General features: G+C 42.2%; 2 protein-coding genes across 5 annotated transcripts in view; both read right to left on the bottom strand.

The window, feature by feature from the left end:
* mpl (MPL proto-oncogene, thrombopoietin receptor) overlaps positions 1-7,278 on the bottom strand; it is a 16,467-nt gene extending 9,189 nt beyond the window's left edge. Inside the window, exons 1-8 of the mRNA XM_010786090.1 lie at positions 7,042-7,278; positions 6,682-6,802; positions 5,401-5,570; positions 4,967-5,124; positions 4,462-4,606; positions 4,226-4,340; positions 3,842-4,002; positions 3,327-3,469 (exon numbers count right to left, since the gene is read on the bottom strand). Of these exons, the coding sequence (XP_010784392.1) occupies positions 3,327-3,469; positions 3,842-4,002; positions 4,226-4,340; positions 4,462-4,606; positions 4,967-5,124; positions 5,401-5,570; positions 6,682-6,802; positions 7,042-7,144 (1,116 nt within the window). The 5' untranslated portion in view covers positions 7,145-7,278. The remainder of the gene's footprint in view (positions 1-3,326; positions 3,470-3,841; positions 4,003-4,225; positions 4,341-4,461; positions 4,607-4,966; positions 5,125-5,400; positions 5,571-6,681; positions 6,803-7,041) is intronic.
* A 1,131-nt stretch (positions 7,279-8,409) lies between these two features.
* Positions 8,410-20,108, bottom strand: part of tie1 (tyrosine kinase with immunoglobulin-like and EGF-like domains 1) — a 27,599-nt gene continuing 15,900 nt past the window's right edge. For 3 of the 4 annotated variants that reach the window (XM_010786086.1, XM_010786087.1, XM_010786089.1), the window contains 8 exons: positions 15,697-15,831; positions 12,851-13,041; positions 12,552-12,665; positions 11,522-11,592; positions 10,574-10,614; positions 10,350-10,446; positions 10,167-10,266; positions 8,410-9,388 (listed from right to left, as the gene is read on the bottom strand). In XM_010786086.1, coding sequence (XP_010784388.1) covers positions 9,317-9,388; positions 10,167-10,266; positions 10,350-10,446; positions 10,574-10,614; positions 11,522-11,592; positions 12,552-12,665; positions 12,851-13,041; positions 15,697-15,831 — 821 coding nt within the window. In that variant the 3' untranslated portion in view covers positions 8,410-9,316. The remainder of the gene's footprint in view (positions 9,389-10,166; positions 10,267-10,349; positions 10,447-10,573; positions 10,615-11,521; positions 11,593-12,551; positions 12,666-12,850; positions 13,042-15,696; positions 15,832-20,108) is intronic. The other variant, XM_010786088.1, reaches the window with a different exon arrangement.

The following is a 20,108-nucleotide window of genomic DNA, read 5'->3' as shown; positions in this document are numbered from 1 at the left end:
GAAAAGGCTGAATAGTTTGATTTTTGAATGGTTTCTGTAGCTGAAAGTGTGCTGAAGTTATTGAGAGCCAAACTATTTGGTGAAATAAGAAGATGATTAAAGAATCGAAGAACTATAGCGGAATGCTGTAAACAGCATTCACATTAATAAATACATACTACAATAATAATTTTCTTATAAATAATAATTTTAGCAGTGATTTGGACCAAACATGTATTCACTAAGGAATTTGATAGGAAGCTTTTATTTGTAAACAATTGCAGTTAGGAACATGTTTAACGTGGACAACTTTTCACATGCCAAACTTATCACAACTCTTGCTTTTGCACGACTGATTCATGTAAGTCTTATTTTAAACTTATTTTACCTAAGGAGATATTTGATATCTTGTGAAAGATAACAGTACATAATATTTGAGCATTACCTGACCTTGCCATCCATTACTAGTGAGGAAGAGACTTCATGTCTATGTCAAAAATCACACAGGAGGAACTGGACAAATGCTGCTGTATGATTATTATATACCGCTACATCACAATGGAAAACTTCTTCACCAGTATCCCTCTGGCTGAAAAGCTCCTTGAGAAGAACCTGACAATTGTGGGGACTCTTCACCAGAACAAGCCGGACATACCGCCTGTCATGAAGCCATCCAAATTTGACGCATAGCTCAGAATCTGGATTCAGTGGCAACATGACCATGATGAGCTACAGTATGTTCCGAAAAAGGGGAAATCTGTTGTCCTGCTGAGCACCATGCATGATGACAGAGCAGTGGATGACAACAGTGTAAAGAAGAAACCAGAAGTGATCCGGTACTATAACAAAACAAAATCAGGAGTGGACANGACCTTCAGCTATAGAACTCGTTATTGATATTTTTCATATATTTGACAATCTAAAGAAGGCCTTTTTACCAAGCTCCAAACTAAGTTAAATATCTAAAAAATTGTCAAATATATGAAAAATATCAATAACGAGTTCTATAGCTGAAGGTCTTGTGATCATTTTAAAGTTGGAATGAAGTCTCTAGCTGAAAGTATGGGGAAGGAGTAGCATTTGGCGCACGGTGTAGTTAAAAGAGGATTTGAAGGTTCCTTCCATTGAGTTCCATGTTAAAAAAAAAAGTTTAAAAAGCTGAATATTTCAAAAAGTATAAAATATTTTGAAAAAGTTTCCCATCATGTGCTGAAAAGGCTGAATAGNAATAACAAGTTATATAGCTGAATGTATTGTGATCATTTTAAAGTTGGAATGAAGTCTCCAGCTGAAAGTATGTGGCAGGATTAGCATTTGGCGCACGGTCACCGTGCGCCAAATGCTAATCCTGCCACATACTTTCAGCTGGAGACTTCATTCCAACTTTAAAATGATCACAATACATTCAGCTATATAACTTGTTATTCCGATTTTTCATATCTTTTACACTTTTTGAGATATTTAACTTTGATGGAGCTTGGTAAAGAGGCCTTCTTCAGATTTTAAGATTAGTGTGTATTCAGCTGCTTGTTAAGTCTAGAGTGCTTTGATCTCAAAATAGAGTGGAGGAGAGCTTGAAATTCGCCCAAATCTTTTTTTTAAACCTGCAATAATTCCCAAACCCTATAACCCTTGGACATAATCTTTGGGAAAAATGTAGGAAAACCTCTCCTACGTTGAAAAATAAAGAAAACATAAAGAAAACATATTAAACAAAATGCCTCTTGAGGGCATGAAGACACAAAAACTTGTCAAAAAGTCCACCTAGCTCCCAATAGACTCCCCTGTTAGATTTGTCCGGTTCTTTCTTCCGAACAGAGAGAAGTAAACTTTAAACAAACTGCTCCCATCTCCACATTTTACACACAAAACCCACAAAGAAATAATCAGTTAATTGGGGTTCCCTCATGCTCACGGTCTGTTCATTTTTTGATAGGAGCCATAGTTTTTGAACAGGTGGCAAAATTGTTAGACATAATCCTTAATGCATTCTTAATGGGACTCTTAAAAGTTCTGCAGTTGGTTACCATGATGTTGCTGGGCAGATTGGGGCCACACACCTGAGTGACATCATCTAGTCGGAGCAGACACGCCCACAGACAGACTGGTACACACACACACATACANCATGGTGTTGCTGGGCAGATTGGGGCCTTGGAGTGACATCATCTAATCAGAGCAGACACGCCCACAGACAGACTGGAGGTTTGTATTATTATTTTTTCCACAAAAGTTAGAAATGAAAGAGGTTTATCTCTCATTCAGAACAATGGAAAGGCTCTCCTTTCACTGCACATCTCCATGGAAACCTTTGATCTCTGGGCTCTCGTACACAGGTGTTTAATAACGTTGTCACCATGGTAACCTTTGATCTCTGGGCTTACACACACACAGGTGTTTGCAAATTAATATCTAACTCCTTCAGCCTACTTTCTGCTACAGAAACCATTCAACTATTACATTATTCAGCTATTTCAGGACATTGAGGCTATAGATGTTGTTATTTATGCCTTTTTCAAACCTTTTCTTTTAAATATTAAGCTTCTTCACTATTTTTCCTACTCTTCCAGTTTAACATTTCACTTTCAAGTTTTCAACATTTGAGCTGTAACAATTTGGATTCAAATCATTTCACTTTTCTGCATTTCCCCTCTAAGTTCAGCAACACACTTACTTTTTGTAGCTAAAAGCAGCTACAGAGATCATTCAACTAATACAAATATTCAGTTTTTTCTGCATTTTCAGCTAAGTTCAGCAACAAATGTTCACAGTTTACTCCATTCGCACGCATTTTCTGCAGGAAATGCACTTTCTAGTTTCATTTTTATCACACTTGCATACATGGGTCAAAAATGACCCATATGCAAACTTGATGTAGAAATACAAAAACAGTTTTAGTTCCTAAATTAAGAAATGTAGAATGAAAATAATGATGTGTGGTGATCAAAAACAAGATATTAAATGAATACTTGGAATATTAAATGATTAAATAAATTGATTTCCTAAAATATAGCTACAGTAAGAAACACTCACCCATCATGAAATAACATTGTAAGTCAATACGGGTAATTTTCGACCCATGTTGTCCCTTAGAAGAGTAGTGATACAAAAATGATTTTTATTCAAAAATTAAGAAAGGAAAAATGAAAGTAAGAATTTTTGATGATCATAAACAAACTGGAATTTTAAATTGTTAGAGTAATTTGTTACAAAGATATTTACAATTAAAACTCCTTTGGGTCACTTTTGACCCACGTTGTGTATCAAAGGGTTAAACATATTAAACAATAACCATTATTGAATAAGAAAGGAAAAGCATGTGTGTGTGGCTGTGAATCACATCTTACCATCCATGCTTCACTCCCTCCCATCTGGTAGCCCACTTCATACTGCAGGTGGGCCGACAGAGCCTGAAGAGGAGTTTCCCATTTTAGGAACAACTTGTCCTTCTCTGATGCTCCTCTCAGATGACATGGTGGGGATGATTTGACTAAAAAGCACAAACAATTTGTCGGTAAATAACATCACAAGACCAAACTTTCTCAAAGGCATGAGGGAAAAAGGTGAAGAAGAAATGTGGTAAAAGCTAGTAGCTACTGTACTTAGCTTATCGTACTTGACTGAAAATGCTGTCTTCTGAAAGTAATACAGATAAAGAGCTCAGATACCTGTATTTCTAGCCTATAGTGGACTAGATGAGCTATTGGGATAACTTTCTAAGAAGGCTATGTTCATGACTTGTGAGGAACTTAAAAGGTCTGATAAAAAATTATTATTGTGAAATATTTGTTTAAGCAAATGTGATATTGAGAACCTGGTTTTATGATAAAGGCATGAACAAAGATGAACAAAAATCCCTCACTGCTGTTTGTGAGGGTGAACTCTGGAGGAAAGAAGGTCCTGTTGAGTCGAGCTGAAGAGCTGCAGAGCTTCACCCTGACTGCTCTGGACTCTTCTCCATGGAAACAGCACATTTCAGTCAAGCCCCCTTCTGCGAGACACTCGGTCCAGATCAGATCTTTACTGTATAAGGGTCATAATATAATCAGATGACCAAATGTGTAGGCCTACTTGTTTTGGTCTGCACAGAGAGTGAAATATATTTGAAAGAACGATGTCCCTGAAAGTGATGTGTGCGCTGTTTACTGTGAAGGATGTAATAAAAAAACAAGGTGATATTTCTATAAAACATGTTTTACCATGCACATATGAGGACTTTTAAAATTCAACGATGTAATGTATGTACCTGATATCCATCTTGTAGAAAAGCTTGTAATCCTTCTCTTTACCGTATCTGCTCCCATTCCATTGGCAGGTGATATTTTGCAGGTCAGATGTGTAGCACATTAGTGAAATATCATCTGAAACAAGAGAAAAAATGTGTTATTCAAGTGTTGCACCTGTGACAGAAGCATTCACAGGATGAGATGCTGTGCTATGGATAACAACAGCTTCACCCTCTTTGTTAACATCTAGTCTCACCTGCACTTTGGGGGACCACAGCTCGCGCCAGGTTGGACCAGCTGCTCCAGTGTCCTGCATTTGGGTTTAAAGCATATTTTACAGCAACTTGGACATCAAGCTCCTCCCCTGGAACCAGAGAGTCCAGTGTTTCACCCTCCTTTGCCTGTAGAAAATCATTTACAAAACGTAAAAAAATAAAATTGCTGTTTGGTTATTATATTTTTTTTACTTATTTGTTTTACATTTTTATGGCATTCTATAGTTTTTCATTTTAATGCTGTACCCTTTATAGCATACTTTAACATTTAAATATTGTATTTGTTGTGTAATGCAAAAAAAACTTTGGCATTGTTCAAATTGCTCTGTAACAAGTCTTAGTTGCCGTGATGAACAAAAGTACATCACACTAACCTGAATACTGGGGATATCAACACTTACATGATATATAAACTGTATTAATGTTCACACTCAGTAAGTGTGAGATAAAATGATATAATTGATTGATTGAAAGACTTGTTTGTACCTCCTTAATCTTCACTCCCAGCCCCTTGGAAGAGTATCGAATCCTGTACATCACGTCATCTTTCAAGTATTCTGAGACCTTTGTCCGCCATGAAACCTGCAGCTGTCCTGCTTGGCCATTTTGGTGTAAAGACACATTGAAGGGGGGATCCAGGAGGACTAGAGGCAAGACAGTGATGGGAAAAAGGAAATTAATAAAATACAGAATTTAGTAAAACACTTCACTTGTATGTATCCAACAGGTGAAGACTAGGCTTGCTGTCTTTGTTCTTAACTTATTGACAGGAAGTCTCAGCAAAGACAAAGGACCCCCTGAAAAAACTGAGGATACCTATGATCAGCTGACTCATTGGCTGTTTTCAGTTACCTAACAAGCCATCTCCTCTTTTCTCCCTCCCCCTAAGAAGAATTATATTGCAAAAGGAAACGTCTTACAGTTGTCCTCCACGGAGACAGTTCTTCTGTAGAGCCTGGTGTTGGTGTCGCGCTCCACCACTTCAAGGTGTGTTTCCACATATGACAACACATCCGATTCAGGAAATGAGCAGATGTGCAGGAAAGTTGCCGCTTCTATTTTTTGGACAGACATTTCACACCTTTTCTCTCTAGATTAGAACAAATGACAGACACAGTAGAAAAGGTGTATATTAATCAGTCAATCAGTCAATCAAGGAAGAAAAAGGGTTAAATTAATGACACAACAAAAATAAACAAGTCATTTAAAGTAAAAGGTTTTGGTTGACTTAAAGGTCCCATCATATGCTTCCGGGTGCAGGTTGACGTCACTAGGTCCAAATGGACCAATCCGCACACACTCACTCAACGTCCCGCCAACACGGCACCCAGACCCCACGCAGCATTCTCATCGGTTTGTCATTGCTGGTGTCATTTTCTGGTTGGTAACAAACGCCATTGTAAAACATAAACACTGATGTTTAGCTGTAACGGTGGTGGACTCATCAGAACAGAGTGGGCGAGCTGACCAATCAGAGCACAGTGGGCTCACAGGGAGGGGGGGGTCAGGAGCTCCAACAAGCCTGAGCTAAGCGGAGCTCCGCACACACTCACTCAGCCTGAGCTCCGCGGAGCTCCGCAAACACACTCACTCACTCAGACCCCACGCAGCAACCAGGAAACGACACCATTAATCCACCTCACACTGTCCGCTCCTCGAGCCCCACAGGGCGGAGCAGCGAGCCCCGCAACGTCCCGCCAAAACAGCAACCATACCCTACGCAGCATTCTCATCAGTTTGTCATTACTGGAGTCATTTTCTGGCTGCTAACAAACGCCATTGTAAAACATAAACACTGAGTTTCAGCTGTAACGGTGATTGACTCATCAGAACAGAGTGGGCGAGCTGACCAATCAGAGCACAGTGGGCTCACAGGGAGGGGGGGTCAGGAGCTCCAACAAGCCGTTTAGGACAGAGAGAGAATACAGAGATGCTGTATGAGAAACCAATGTGAGTTTGGAACATTGAAAAATTTAAATCTATTCTAGTAGACCTCAACAATGGAATTATGATCAGTAGAAATGGCCATGACATGGGACCTTTAATATTACAATTCATTACAAGACCTTTTGTAGAACACGGTAAAGAAGACAGTTTATGATTCAGAAAAAATGTAAGGAAACGTATCTACTGTTTAAATCTTTTGAGACTCTCATAGTCACTAAACATACAAAACACAATACGTGTACTGTCTAAAATACCTGTAAACAGTGTAGAGTAAATCGTATGTCCTGTTGTCTGCAGTCTCAAAGAAGCAGGTGAAATCCTGCTCAGTCCGGGCGAAACATTTAGGATCCTTCTCATCCTTTAAGAGCAACACATCTGCTCCAGAAATAAAAAACATAATGCATGAGCATGGAATACAGCACGCACTCCACAATCAAACAAGATGGCATCTCTTGACTTGCCCCAAGGCTTTTGGGGCTCTGTTTCACAAAGTAAAATCTAATTTTTTCAGTGGCAGCAGACACATTAAGACTTTAAAAGAGCTGTTAATTGGACTGAATTAAAACCGATTCAACTTGAAACTCATTTTTGAAAAGAGTAATCTTTACACCTACCTTCCCTTGACAGATGATTGACAGTTTTACAATGTAGCCCAGGCACAAAGCCCACTTGTATCCAAATGCTGAGGAGTATCCGCCACCTGCAGTGCAAATCCATGGTAGATAGAGATATTATGTATGTTAAACCACCATGGCACCTAAACTAACACAACACATGTTTGTGAAGGTACATTGTGTGTGCTGTAGGTCATGCTAGTGTTGGGCAGGGTTTAACAGTGTTGAGGGGTTGGATAAGAGCGCTGTACTTGAAGCAGGAAGCTGGCTTTTTGTAGAGTGGAAGTAAACAAGAAAAAAAGCAGTTTGTTAACTGTAATGATATTCCAAATTTGTATCTTCTACAGAGATAAAATCTGAAAACCAGAAACATTTAAAACCAGATAATAAATTATTTGACCAAGCCCAGCAAAATGTGTTCCTTAATCAATTTATATTAACCATTTTTAATTAAACCTGCACACATTAAATGCATGTTTTATTCCAAGGGTATAAAACTGCAACTTCCTCAGGACTGCACAACAGGATTGGGTGTTAACCACCAGATAATGTGGACAATTATAAAAACCAATACCTCTGGAGAAAACTCAACATTACCAAACGTCCCACTCTCTCTACCTTACCCTTATTTTATACCAGAATAATTCCCAGTATAAATTACATTCCAATGTAATGATAATTTTTGGTCAATATTAGGCATTTTGTTCTCCATATTCGGGTTGCACTACATTTCTCACAGAGATATGGTGAAGAAGCCTTAGATATTCTTTGATACATCTTTAGGTACATGATTGCTAGATCAAGCAACTTAGCAACTCAGATGTAATTTAACTTGGAAGCATGAAAACATAATTTTCACTTTTGACATTCGGCAAATTGGGGAAGTGGAAAAATGTGAAAATTGAATTGGAATTTTCCCTGGAAATGTTTCTGTAACCAAAACACTTTATACTAAAGAAAGCAGATACATGTATTATTAATTTCAAAATAATGTTTGCCTTTTCATAATTCTAGATCAGGGAATAGGAAACCAAGAGCTGAGGTCACATGGGGGTCTCACTGGTGCCGGGTCTTCGTGTGGGAGTCCTCAGGAAGCTGGCCTACTCACACCATGTTTGACAGACAGCTCTGTGCCTGCGGTTGGTTTGTGGAGGAAACCCAGTGACAGATCAGCTCAGAGCAGCAGGGCAGATCAGTGTTCCTGAACTCAGCAAGGACACTTTGGCCCCCAGCAGCCTGGCCTGTGGTTTTCCACCAAGCTCACTACTGAGCAGGCAGGAACAACAACAACAACAAAAACACAATAATCTTTGCCTGAGTCCAAATACTCAGTGTGACCGCATTTTATAACTGGAAACTGGCACATAGTACAACTATTAGTAGTGATGAGTCCAGTCACCACGCAAAACCTTTATTTAAGGGACCAGTTAATGAAAACAAACTGTACATTTTTCATGATTTGGATATATAACATTACATTAGTTATGTTGCATATTGGTCAAAGAAAACCCTGTATTAGTAGCATAACAACTACTTGTTCTGTGGAGCTTTTAAATGCAACACATCTACAATGTTTGCATTTACTCTGTATCTCTGAGTACATTCGAATAGGAAGGCTATGATACATATATTTTACCTTTAAAATAGACAAACTATATACAGTAGTGGTTACATTCACATGGCAGTGATAGGCACACAGTAAAAGACATAAATGGCAAAAATTAGGCTGTTTTTAAGTGCTACAATAAATGCATCATCTTTCATGATTTTCTAACAGTCTGAGAACTTGCATATGTCTGTGTTCTAATCCTTTCTCCATTTAGAGCAATGGAGGAAAAATAAAGTCCAGTTTCAACACCCCACAGACCCTGTGGTGTTTCAGCAAGGCACGTAGCTCCTTATGTGCTGCTTCCCCTCAACAGTCAGAGAAAAAGGTCCAGCATTGAAACTTTTGTATCAGCAAAAGCTACAATGTTGTGCCTTTTTTTCTAGGACTTGTATGTAGTAACAGGGGGTCAGAATTTCCCGAAAGTTTAGTAGCAATCACATCGCTCAATCCAAGGCCCAGCAACACTCCTCCTCATCTCCTAATGCCTCTGATACCTCCACACAGTGTCCTTTCACAGTCCTCCTTCTATAACTGGGTGGTTTTGATTGGGCGCTTGGGCCTCCTGTCTCGACGTTGAGCGGCGGGGTGATGGCAATAACGCGGCGACCATCCTCGGGATTTCCTCCTGGAGCTACGTGGCATGCTAGGGCCTGGGGGGGCGGGTAGTCAGGCCTCCTCGGCTGTGGCGTCTATCCCAGCGTAGGTGAAGTTTTCAAAGAGAGCCATGTTCACATATGCCTGGAAGTAGATAGGAGCGTTTCATTAAAGATACAAAATAAATAGTAAAAATGTCAAGCCATTAAAGGAATGATGGCACTACCTGTTTTTTAATCATAGACTGTACAAAACATGGGCGTAGACTCTGTGACATCATCCATATTTTTCTGAAGAGCCATTGTTAAGCTGAATGTGGGTGTGTAAGATTACATTTAATAATTATTATTCAATTTTATTTACAATTAAGTTTTACTATAATTGAACACATGAATAACATACAAAAACACACTTAATGAACAGTTGTTATTAGTAGGGAAATTAGATATTGAGACTAAAACCTTTTTTTGGTACCAGGTTGTATATTTCATTTGGCTGTAAAGTTGGGCATTTCAATATGGGGTTGTACGGACATTGGCATGCTTTTGGAGACAGCCTCAAGAGGCCATTTGAGAAACTGCAGTATTTATGTTACTTTATGCTTGGGTGGTAAAAGCATCAGCTGTAATTACATTTAAGAGAATTTGAGAATTAAGGGAATTTCTGATATTGCTTTGATACTGTATTACACACTTGGTTAGGAACAATACAAAAGGAAATGTTACACTAGTGCACTGTAAATAAATTCCGATAGCAATTATATGTACCATATGTGTAACATTTTGAACAAAATAGCTATTTTATTTCTAGTTTTCTGATGTGGCTTTAGCAACGGGTTAGCCATCTTGGTGTGATGTTTGAACACAACAGGACATTTTCCTATTCTTCCCTTCCTGCCGACATTGTGTGAGTACAGCTTTACCTTCCTGGCCTCCTGCATCCTGTTGAGCTGGACAGACACTTGGGCAAAGGGGGGTCTCTCGTAGGGCCGATCCCTCCAGCACTGCTTCATCAGCTCATAGCTGCACACAGAGAGACATTGGTGAATAGGGTAGAACAGAAGAAAGAGAGACAGAAAGATAACCACAAAAGGCTGAACACTTACACCTCATCATCACAGTTTTTGGGTTTCTCCATCCTGAAGCCTTGTGGCAGCTTTTCATAAAGCTCAGCGCAAGTCATCCCACAGTATGGTGTGCCACCTGAACCACAAACACACACAAGAAGGAGAGAAAATGCTTTTTGTGTTGTTCATGGTGATTGTTGGTCGAGCAATGGTGAGGATTGACACCAATATTTGAACACCACAGGACAACAGGTTTTACATACCTAAGCTTACAATCTCCCAGAGGAGTACACCAAAAGACCACCTGAGAGAGAAATGCAAAGACAGGGACATTTGGAAATTGAAAAAACACATGTGAATAAAATATAAGGTTTTGTTAGTAACAACCAAAAATAATAATTGACTTAATGGCACTTCCTTTGTCGATAAAATGTGAGATAAGGTTAAAATGTTCACAAGTAACCAGCATTAGTTCATGCCTGCTATTTACATAGACATTAGATTATGGAATATTTTAGTAATGCAGTATGATGCTAGAAAATGCTTTTGGAGCATGCACAGTAACATCTCCAAATAGTTTTTACTTTTACAATGCATTGAATAAGGAAAACTAAAATGTAATAATTTAATAAATATGACATGGTGTGTGTCAACAATATAAAGCTTCTTCCTTGCATTTGTTTCAAATGTCATAATGCTGTGTTGTATATCATACAATCAGATAAAGTTATGTTTCGCTCTTTGTCCTTGTTTATATCTTCTCCCTTTGACTCAGACTTCTTCTTTATGTCTCCTTTACGCTTTATTTCTCTTATTAATGTTTACATCTCTTTCTGACCCTACAGCCAGCCCTCACACTTCTTCCGTTAGCTGTCCTTCAAGCATGTTCTCGGCTGTGTATAAATAGACTCGAGTTGACAAGGCAACGTCTCAGCCTGTCTGCTTAGGTGTACCAAAGACTTCCTGGTAATGCTTATCACTTACACAACACACTGTTATCATTTCAACAGAGGAATGATTTGTTGGCCATGTCAGAAGCCTGCCTTGTCACTCAACATGCTCCAAAAGCTCTCTGAATTTCTTTGCATTTTGCCCTTGCGTTTTCAATTAGAGGCATTAAAGTTCCAGTACAAATTTGCATTTCCAGCTATAGCAATGATTGTAATAGTTTGGTTGTTAGTTAAACAGATGGGTTGACACTGTATACTCACACATCGCTCTTGGTTGTGTACACGCTGTAGTTCAGAGACTCAATGGCCATCCAGCGTACAGGCAGCCTCCCCTGAAATCCAAGCAAGATATTTATGACACAACTTGTGATTAGGTTTGATTATTATAAAATGGCTGTTTTTTTTTTACTGTGGTGCCACAAGTTGAACATCATTAGTACAAGCCCATGCCATATTAGGTCAAAGTAACACCCTGCTGTACCAGAACACACACTATGGTGTAGGTCAGGGGTCTCAAACTCAAGGCCCGGGGGCCAAATCCGGCCCGCGACTTCATTTTATGTGGCCCCGCAAGAGCTTGCAAAGAATATAATATGTTTATTATACGGCTACATCTCACTTTACAGAAGCAGGTTGCCATAAACTACATGTCCCACAATGCATCTCGTTTTGTGACATGCACACTGAAGAGACTTGCAATTATTTGCCCTGGACTTCTGCTTTCAGACGTAGTTAATTACTAAGTTATTATCCTATCCGATAATAATCCAATTCAGAGGCAATAATGTAATATAATACATTATTTTATATATATTATATATTTATATAGTTACAACCGGCCCTTTGAGCGCAACCTTTATGCGAATGTGGCCCGCGATGAAATTGAGTTTGACACCCCTGGTGTAGGTGATAGCATTAACTCATGACTGCTCTCTACAGGTAATATCACATTTTGGTAGCTCTCTCAATTGATGTCAACACATACAAACATGTTATGTAAAACCAGTGGATAACTCTCAGTTTGCAATAAATCTTATTAGCAGTAAGTTATCAATCTCTAAAATATATTCTTATGTTGAAATACTGAAGTATTTTTCACAATGGTATACTAATAAAGTATTAACCATTGTGTGGCAGAAATTGGCTGACAGACCAAATAAATCATTGTGGGGTATATTATGTGGAGATATCTAATTATAAATATCTCTTGCATTTTGTCTTTGCAATTGATTAGTCTTTAAGTTATTGTCTTACATTTTCTGAAAAAAACCTTATTTTTGTAACCACTCACCATTGTCTTCTTAACGTAAACTTCCTCTCCGCGGGAAAGGCCGAAATCTGCTATCTTCGCCACAAGGCTGTCCCCAACAAGAACATTCCTGGCTGCCAGATCCCTGTGGATGAACTAGAAGCAAGAGAGTGGAGTACAGGAGAGCCGTGATTTAATTATCATGCCTTTTATTTGAGTGGTTCAATTACTTTGTCAACATCCACTGTCATGGGGAAAACACCTCATAAAATATGTAAAAGAAAGGTAATCATCTTCAGAAATTAATATACAAGCAGCCACCCAGATGTTTCCCCTCGTACCTGTTTGTCACTTAGGTAGTGCATCCCGGTTGCAACGTCTACAGAGAACTGCAGCAGCTGCTGGGAGGTGAGGGTGGACGCAGTGCCGTGCTCCTTGGCAAAGGCAGGATCCGTCTCCAGCACTCGACTCTTCCTCAGGAAGTCCAGCAGGTTACCATAGGGAGCATATTCAATGGCGATATACAGATAACCTGGAAGAAAAACCGAGTAACATGAAAAAGAGGAGTTTACCCTGTGGTTTACTCTACTGTATGGAAATATTCCCTAATAAATGTGCCATAAATGCCCTTTTTTCATGTTGTTTGATGTGGGTTTGAAGTGTAAACTCAACTTGCAGAACATAACGTATTACAGGAAAATCCACAGTTAATAGAGTTAAGGCTGCTGCTAATAAACGTATCATTATACATGTGTACAAGCTGTTTGCAGACTGTTTGCTGGGAAGAGACCCAGCTGGTTAGGGGCTTTGTATTTAACGTTTCTGTCTTAACACAGAAAGAGGTCAACCAGAAAATCTCCAAGAGACCCCACCAGATGGTCAAGGTTTTGTTGATAGATGGCAGCCAAAAGAATAGTTCCTACAGGGCACATTAGGACTTGTTGGAGGGGTTTCATGTTGATTTCCCCAGGACGGGTGATAGTGCCAACGCAATTAGTTAATGCCATATGTTGAAGGAAAGAATAAAGGGCCGTTGAAAAGGCTGATCAAAGAACTGGAACAATAATGTTCATTCTCAGCTACAAGATGTTAATCAGGACATGCTGTGTTTCATACAGCCACAAAACAGACAAATTGTGTGACTAATGTTTCATAACCTCCCAACTTCTTTAAACAGGCTTAGGGTTTACTGTTTGATATACATTAAAACACTAACCATGCCATGAGAAAAAACAATGAAGGTCTATAAAATGCAATCAGAATGTATTGTTTGTGTGTTTTTGGTTTTGTCTTCCTCCTAAAATGTAAGTATCCGTCAAATATCTTTTATATTCATTAACTCCTCCTATCCTGCTGTTCAACAGTTTAATGATGTATAAACCCTGAACAAACATAATTATTTAAAAGCTTGATAGCTGAATGGTAATTTGTTTGTAATATCTCTGTAAGATGAGAAAATGTAACAGCATAAAACAACATATATACAGAATTTGCCAACCACTTTCACTGTTGTAATACAATAATACATTGTATTTTAATAGCTTCTGCAAATGAAGAAGCAGCACATGAAGAACATATGCCCATTGCATTTCAAAGAAATATTTCCTGAAAGCATGTCTCCCTTCTTTATTTTCCCATATTTATCTCCAGCCTGCTTTCCTCCCCCCGCTGTCCCACAACATTCCTTCCTTTCCCTCTTACTTCCTTCCTCTTTTCCTCCATTTTACAATGACCTGTAAAATGTGACATTCCATATTATAAATGTAATATACATGTTTACCTTTAAAATATGTTTTTCTTATTAAAATCTACAAATTGCCTAATGATAAATAAACAACAAAACATTTATAAGAAGGAAACAAACGGCTAAATGACCAAAGACCAAAACTGCAGGAGGGAGAATAAGGACCTGATATTTAAACTCCAAAATGTTATGTTCATGATTGTTCAAAGATAATAATAAGGTTTAGTGTTCTAGTTGATGTTTGGATTTTACAGTATAAATGTATTTTGTGTTCGTATCACGGTCTTCCTCACAATAGAAGATACTTATTGAAACCAACACATGTAAACAGTAGACTCTGTAGAGTCAGGTTCTACTTAACAGTAACACTGATGAGCAGACACACTGCATCAGTTATTTATTATTCAAAGCTGATTTGGTTTTGTAATGTCCTCACTGATGTACTTTGTGAACTAACCTTTCTCTCTCATATGTAATCAGTCTTGATCAAACAGAAGCAGTTTAATTATTCAATCTATAAACCATCGGCTGTAGTTATGGAAAACCGATACTCCATAGTAAGAACTGGGGTCAAGGATACCTTATACCCATTCACAAATACATGACAAGTAGGTTTGTGAGACCCATTGGCAAATCAAACAAATCTACAAAATGCTTTTGGAAATATTGTTTAGCTTGGACACATTCTGGTGTCCTAGCAACCTGATCCCTTAGAGTAAAGCAAACGGGTACTATTAGACAAATTAGGATGAATAGAGGTGAAATATGGTCCGAATTGTGTCTGAAGGATCCTGATTAATATATCAGCAACAATAAGTCCTTTAAAAAGTCGAAACTTAAATACAAATGTATTGGCAAATACATTCAGATCCTTTGAATTCAATCTATACATACACTTTGCTATACTTGACCAATATTTGACCACATAACACCTCTGTACAGTCAATATGCCGCTTTGAATCATCTCCATGTCATGTACATAACTAAATCTATCAGCTGATAAAGACTGTGTGATTCAGACACACCCACAAGACAAAGCAAAGTAAGATAAAAAGATGTTCTAATATTTAAGGTAAATGCTCTATTTGTTTTATAATACAAAATGAGTTACACTGCAACATATTACAGTAGAAACTGTGCATAATACATTCAGCAGACATATTTATTATTTTATTGCTACATGCATTTTTCCAATTATATTTTACCGTCATCAAACTTATCAGTTGTCTACCAAATGGCAAATATTTTAAAAGGCCTTTAAACAAGATAAGTAAGGTAAGTTAACATTTATGCAACCTACAGCATACTGTACATATTTGTACTATAGGACTTATAAACTCCGCAAAAACCGTAATACAAATCAAACACATGGATATTTCCTTCATAGCCTTACATTGAAAACTTATGAATATCCATGACAGCCACTAGGTGTCGCTCACTCACCTCTGTTCTCGCAGGCTCCTATCAGGTTGATGATGTTGGGATGCTGGCCTAGTTTACAGAGCACCTCCAGCTCCCCTGCAAAGTCTCTGTGGTCATTCTCCGAGGCGAACTCTGCAGGCAGATCAGCATGCGCAGCTCCATTAAATAAAGTGCATGCAAAGCAGATTCAGTCGGTGCCTTAGGAATGAAATGTTCACGTTGCATTGCATGTAACTTTCTGCCTGTGCATGTGTCTGTTCTCATTCGTAACACTCTGTTCGATGTCTCACGCGCCTCATCGCGGAGCAAACAGAAGCATCAATCTCATTACGCCAATCCTGATTGGCTGGTGATCTTGACGTCAGCGTCAGGGAATCTACCCCCTATAAGTAGCTTGCGCTACGCCGCATGCATCATTCGAACACCTCTTCTCGCTTCAGAGCACATCTCTATTGGTAGCCGGGCTAGCTCACACAGTCCACAGACGGAACCAAGCTATCCAAGCTAACTTCGGTCGACGGGCGCTCGCCGGCTACTTTTATATATATCCAACATCAAAATCTCGCCATGGGTTACGGCGACTTTGAGGAGTACACATTGGCAGGGTCAGCATAACTGGTCCTACCGACTGCGGTACTCGGGGTCATTGGCGTCCGTACTAGACTTTCTTGTAGCAAAACCGCAGTCGACCCTTTACTCGCTTCCCGTTCGAGACTTCGAAAGTGAGAAACGGCGACTGTCCGCCCCGACATTTTCCGTGGCTCAAGTCCGACAATTTGGGTCCTTGCTCAATCAGACACCGCCGCGGGTGTTGTACGAGAAAAGACACAAAATAATACGTTTGGTCCCCACTCGTCCAACGGAAAATGCTCCCTGTAAACAGACGGCATTAATCGGAGGACGAAGGCTGACACGCGTCTTCGGTTCCGGTCAGCGATCCGATCCCAAACGGTCCGCTTAGGCGACAACAAGAATTGCCCCGATAGCGCCGAAGGCGATGTAAAGCATGTTTGTGAGAACCTGACTCTCTGTCGTGGCCATTCCCTTCGATGAGAACATAAGCGATTGTCTAAGGGGACTTTACGCTTGGAGTCTATAAAGGACACGACGCCATTCATATGACCCTACAACCTTTATGCGTAGGAAAGTCCAGCTGACTAAACGCGATTTTGGTCAAGCAAAACCAGCGTTGCCTGCGTCCTCTCTACACCTCACGTCGTAAAAGACTTAAACATAGAAAAATCTATGCACAAGTCTCGGGGTTTAGACATAAGCCCGGCTTAGGCGAGAGGAGGGCAACCGCTTGTCCTTTATGAACCCTTATTTTTTTTTCCGGCAGACTGAGACGAGCCGCGCCATAATATCTAATATCGGAAGAAAAAGATCTTCACTCTCTTAAGAGAAGAGGTCTTATAACCCGAACTGAGAGGGCCCCGGGAACACTTATGTCTTGCCGGGCTCTTCGGGGCTCCTCCGTACCACTGTCGCTTAACCTCAGCACATCGGGGCCAATGGACAGAACTTTTGGTTCGTCTGCGACACTCGTAGAGGGGTGACAGAACGGAGGAATCTCGGTCGCCTCTACAGTGCAGAGAAAGGGAGACTCAGATCAGATAAACAACACAATACCCCGGGAGTAATCACCAGACTTGTGCTACCAAGGTAAAGCTGTTAGGGTGGCTCTGACGGCGTTACGCGGCACTGCCACCGGACGGGAAGTGTTGGGGTCGCAGTGTACGGGCGGTATCGCGCACTGCCATCGCCGAGATCATTGGGTCAGCGTGACGCGTACGCGGTAACCCCACCGACCGGAAGTGTCCTAGGGCACGAATAATTAGGCCCGGGAAACTCTCTCCGGCGATCGGACGAGAGTTTTCTCCGCGCTGTCCGTTGTCCTACAAATAACAAAAATAACAGAAAGAAATTTTTTTTTACCTGACCGCGGGAGCCGACTTCGGACCCTACGCCGTGTCGACTTTTTACCAAATAACTTTTGTTGTTGTTAATCACTGTTACCAAAAAACACTGAATCCGTCTATCGTCTTTGAGCGTACAGAGCCGATAATTTCAGACAAAGGGAAGACACGCGGCTTTGAACTCTGCCCGCAACGCCGTAGATGAGCTCCCGCCGCCACTCCTACCTCCGAGGACCACGCGTGGGGGCTTTTGTGTAGAACCTCGACGCGCCTTGTCCCTTGAAAGGTCGAGACAGTGCCTTCGCTCTCCTACTCCCTCCGAACAAGTCTGGCAGGGCGAAGAAAAGGAGCTGACCACCCTGGCTTTTAGACGTCAGCCGACCACGGCCCGCTTGTCGTCCGACGGCTTGGCCCTCTAAAGGAGCCGGTCGAGCGAGTGAGCCGAGAGGACGGACGCCGAACCCCTGAGCCCCCGCCCGGACACCGGAAATACGACGGAGCCGATGGAACTTGGCGCGTCTTGTACCTCCGTTGAACCGCCTTGGTCGCGCCCTTCCTGACGGCGCCCTCTGGCAGCAGGTTCCATCGCCGGACCGCTGGGAAGCCCCCTCTGTCTCCACGTCCCGGAGCAGAAGGAAGAAAAAAGCTGAGTGTAGAGGCCCGGACGGTAGCTCTGATTTCGCCCTCGGCTTTTATGGGAGGCCGCTTGCTATCCGTACAGTTCGTTGTAGGACGGAAAAGGGCAGACCTACACGCAACCGTCCAACTCGGTGGACCGGAGAGAGGACAATGGTGGTAATACGGGTACTGAAACCCGGCACCGCGACCCTGACGGGTGTCGGCGACAGGTGTGCCTCTTTACGGCACGTAGCGACGCTAAGAGCAGGGTATGCCCGGCCCCCGGGGGGTCGCCAAACGAGCTATCGCAGGAGCGGTCGTCGAGGCGGGACCATCCGCCAAGTCGGCACTCCCTCTGTAAACTCACGGGACCCCGCCTGTTGCGACGGCCGCAAATAATCCGGGCAAAGGCAGTAGCCGAACTGAAACCCGTTGGCCAGACCGGAAGTGCCATCGCACCACCAAGGACGAAACCAACAGTCTCGGTCGGAGCCACCTTCCACCCCGACGGTGGTCCGCCGAAGGATACCCGCCGTACGCCTCAGTCGGCTCGGAGAAGGTCATGGCAGTGTCCAGGTCCCCTCCCTCCCGTGGGACCTAAGCCCCGGAATAATGACTTCCCGCGGCCAGAGAGGTGCCTCTGGCTCTGGAGTAGGTCGTAGAGGCGCGCTTTCTGACCCTTCCCCTCGACGAGAAACAGTGAGCGACCACGCCCGTTTCAGAAGGGGAAGCCATCGCTCTGACCCTCCAGAGGAACCGGAAAGTCCGTACCCGTACAGGTCGGACCTGCGCCGTCCAACCTGTGTGCCCCGACGTCCAGGTACGAGTCTGTCCCGCCTTCGACCACGGCGATAAGCGGGGCCCTCTCGTCCCGGTAACGAGGCCCGAAACGGTCGGACCCGACTACCCCCTGTGCTTCTGTAGTAGCAGACGAGTAGGCTCAGCCTGTCCTCCTTGAGTCTCATAGGAGAAGCAGGAGGTTGAGGTCCTGTGTAGCGCCGCTCCTGGTACCACTCGCAGGTCAACCCTCGGGGTCTGAACTGGGTCGCGCCCCGAGACGAGAAAGCGCCGACCGAACGGGGCGGGTGGCCCAGGGTCGGACTGTGCCCGCGCCACGAGGCCCCGAAGTCGTCGACGGCGGGACAATAATCGGGGGGTCCGGACTGTGTCGGCGCCCCGAGTTAGTGGCGCCGCCCTGCGGGGGTACAGAACCCCTAACCCGACCGACGCGGCGTTTGTCGCCTGTACCTCCCGCCAGGACGGCTGTTCCGATCCGAACCGCCGGATCGGCAGCCGCCTCCGGAAGAAACTACCGACTTAGGCCCCGGTGTTACGCGGCGTGCTTCGGGCCCCTAAACAGCTATCGGAAGGACCCCGGACACAAGGTCGGGCTCCGTCCTGCTCGTCTGGACCACACCTCAGACCACGGACTATAGAAGTTGGGCGGGTCTCGGCTCGGAGGCTCAGGGACTGAGGAGACGAACACGTCCCTCTCTTCGCAGGTAGAGCGAAGCGGCACCGACTTCCGCGACCTCTGCGCTGGGAGAGCGATTGTCCATGCAACGAACTCCCTTTTTTAGGGAGAAGGGTGGACAGCAATAAGGCAGCTCTTTTTTTGCTGCCCAAATCTTAAAATAAGAGTCTTCTTAAAATTGACCCACACAAATTATGGGAAAAATAGATAGGGAGGAGAAACCACCACTCTCTCTTTTTTTTAATTTTTTTTTTTTTTTGGCAGGTGGCCGAATGGAAAGCCACGGAGACGCATAACTCCTTCCGTTCGAATCAATTGTCGCACACAATGGTCGAACTTTTAGTTTTTGGAATGGAAATTAAGGCTTCTTTATTTGCCGCTCCACTAACGTTGTGATTGACCACACAATCATAATTTGTCAGAAG

This window comes from Notothenia coriiceps, unplaced genomic scaffold (genome assembly GCF_000735185.1).
Source record: "Notothenia coriiceps isolate Sejong01 unplaced genomic scaffold, NC01 NC01_scaffold00028797, whole genome shotgun sequence".
Lineage (NCBI taxonomy): Eukaryota > Metazoa > Chordata > Actinopteri > Perciformes > Nototheniidae > Notothenia > Notothenia coriiceps.
This window is presented reverse-complemented; position numbering and strand designations above follow the sequence as displayed.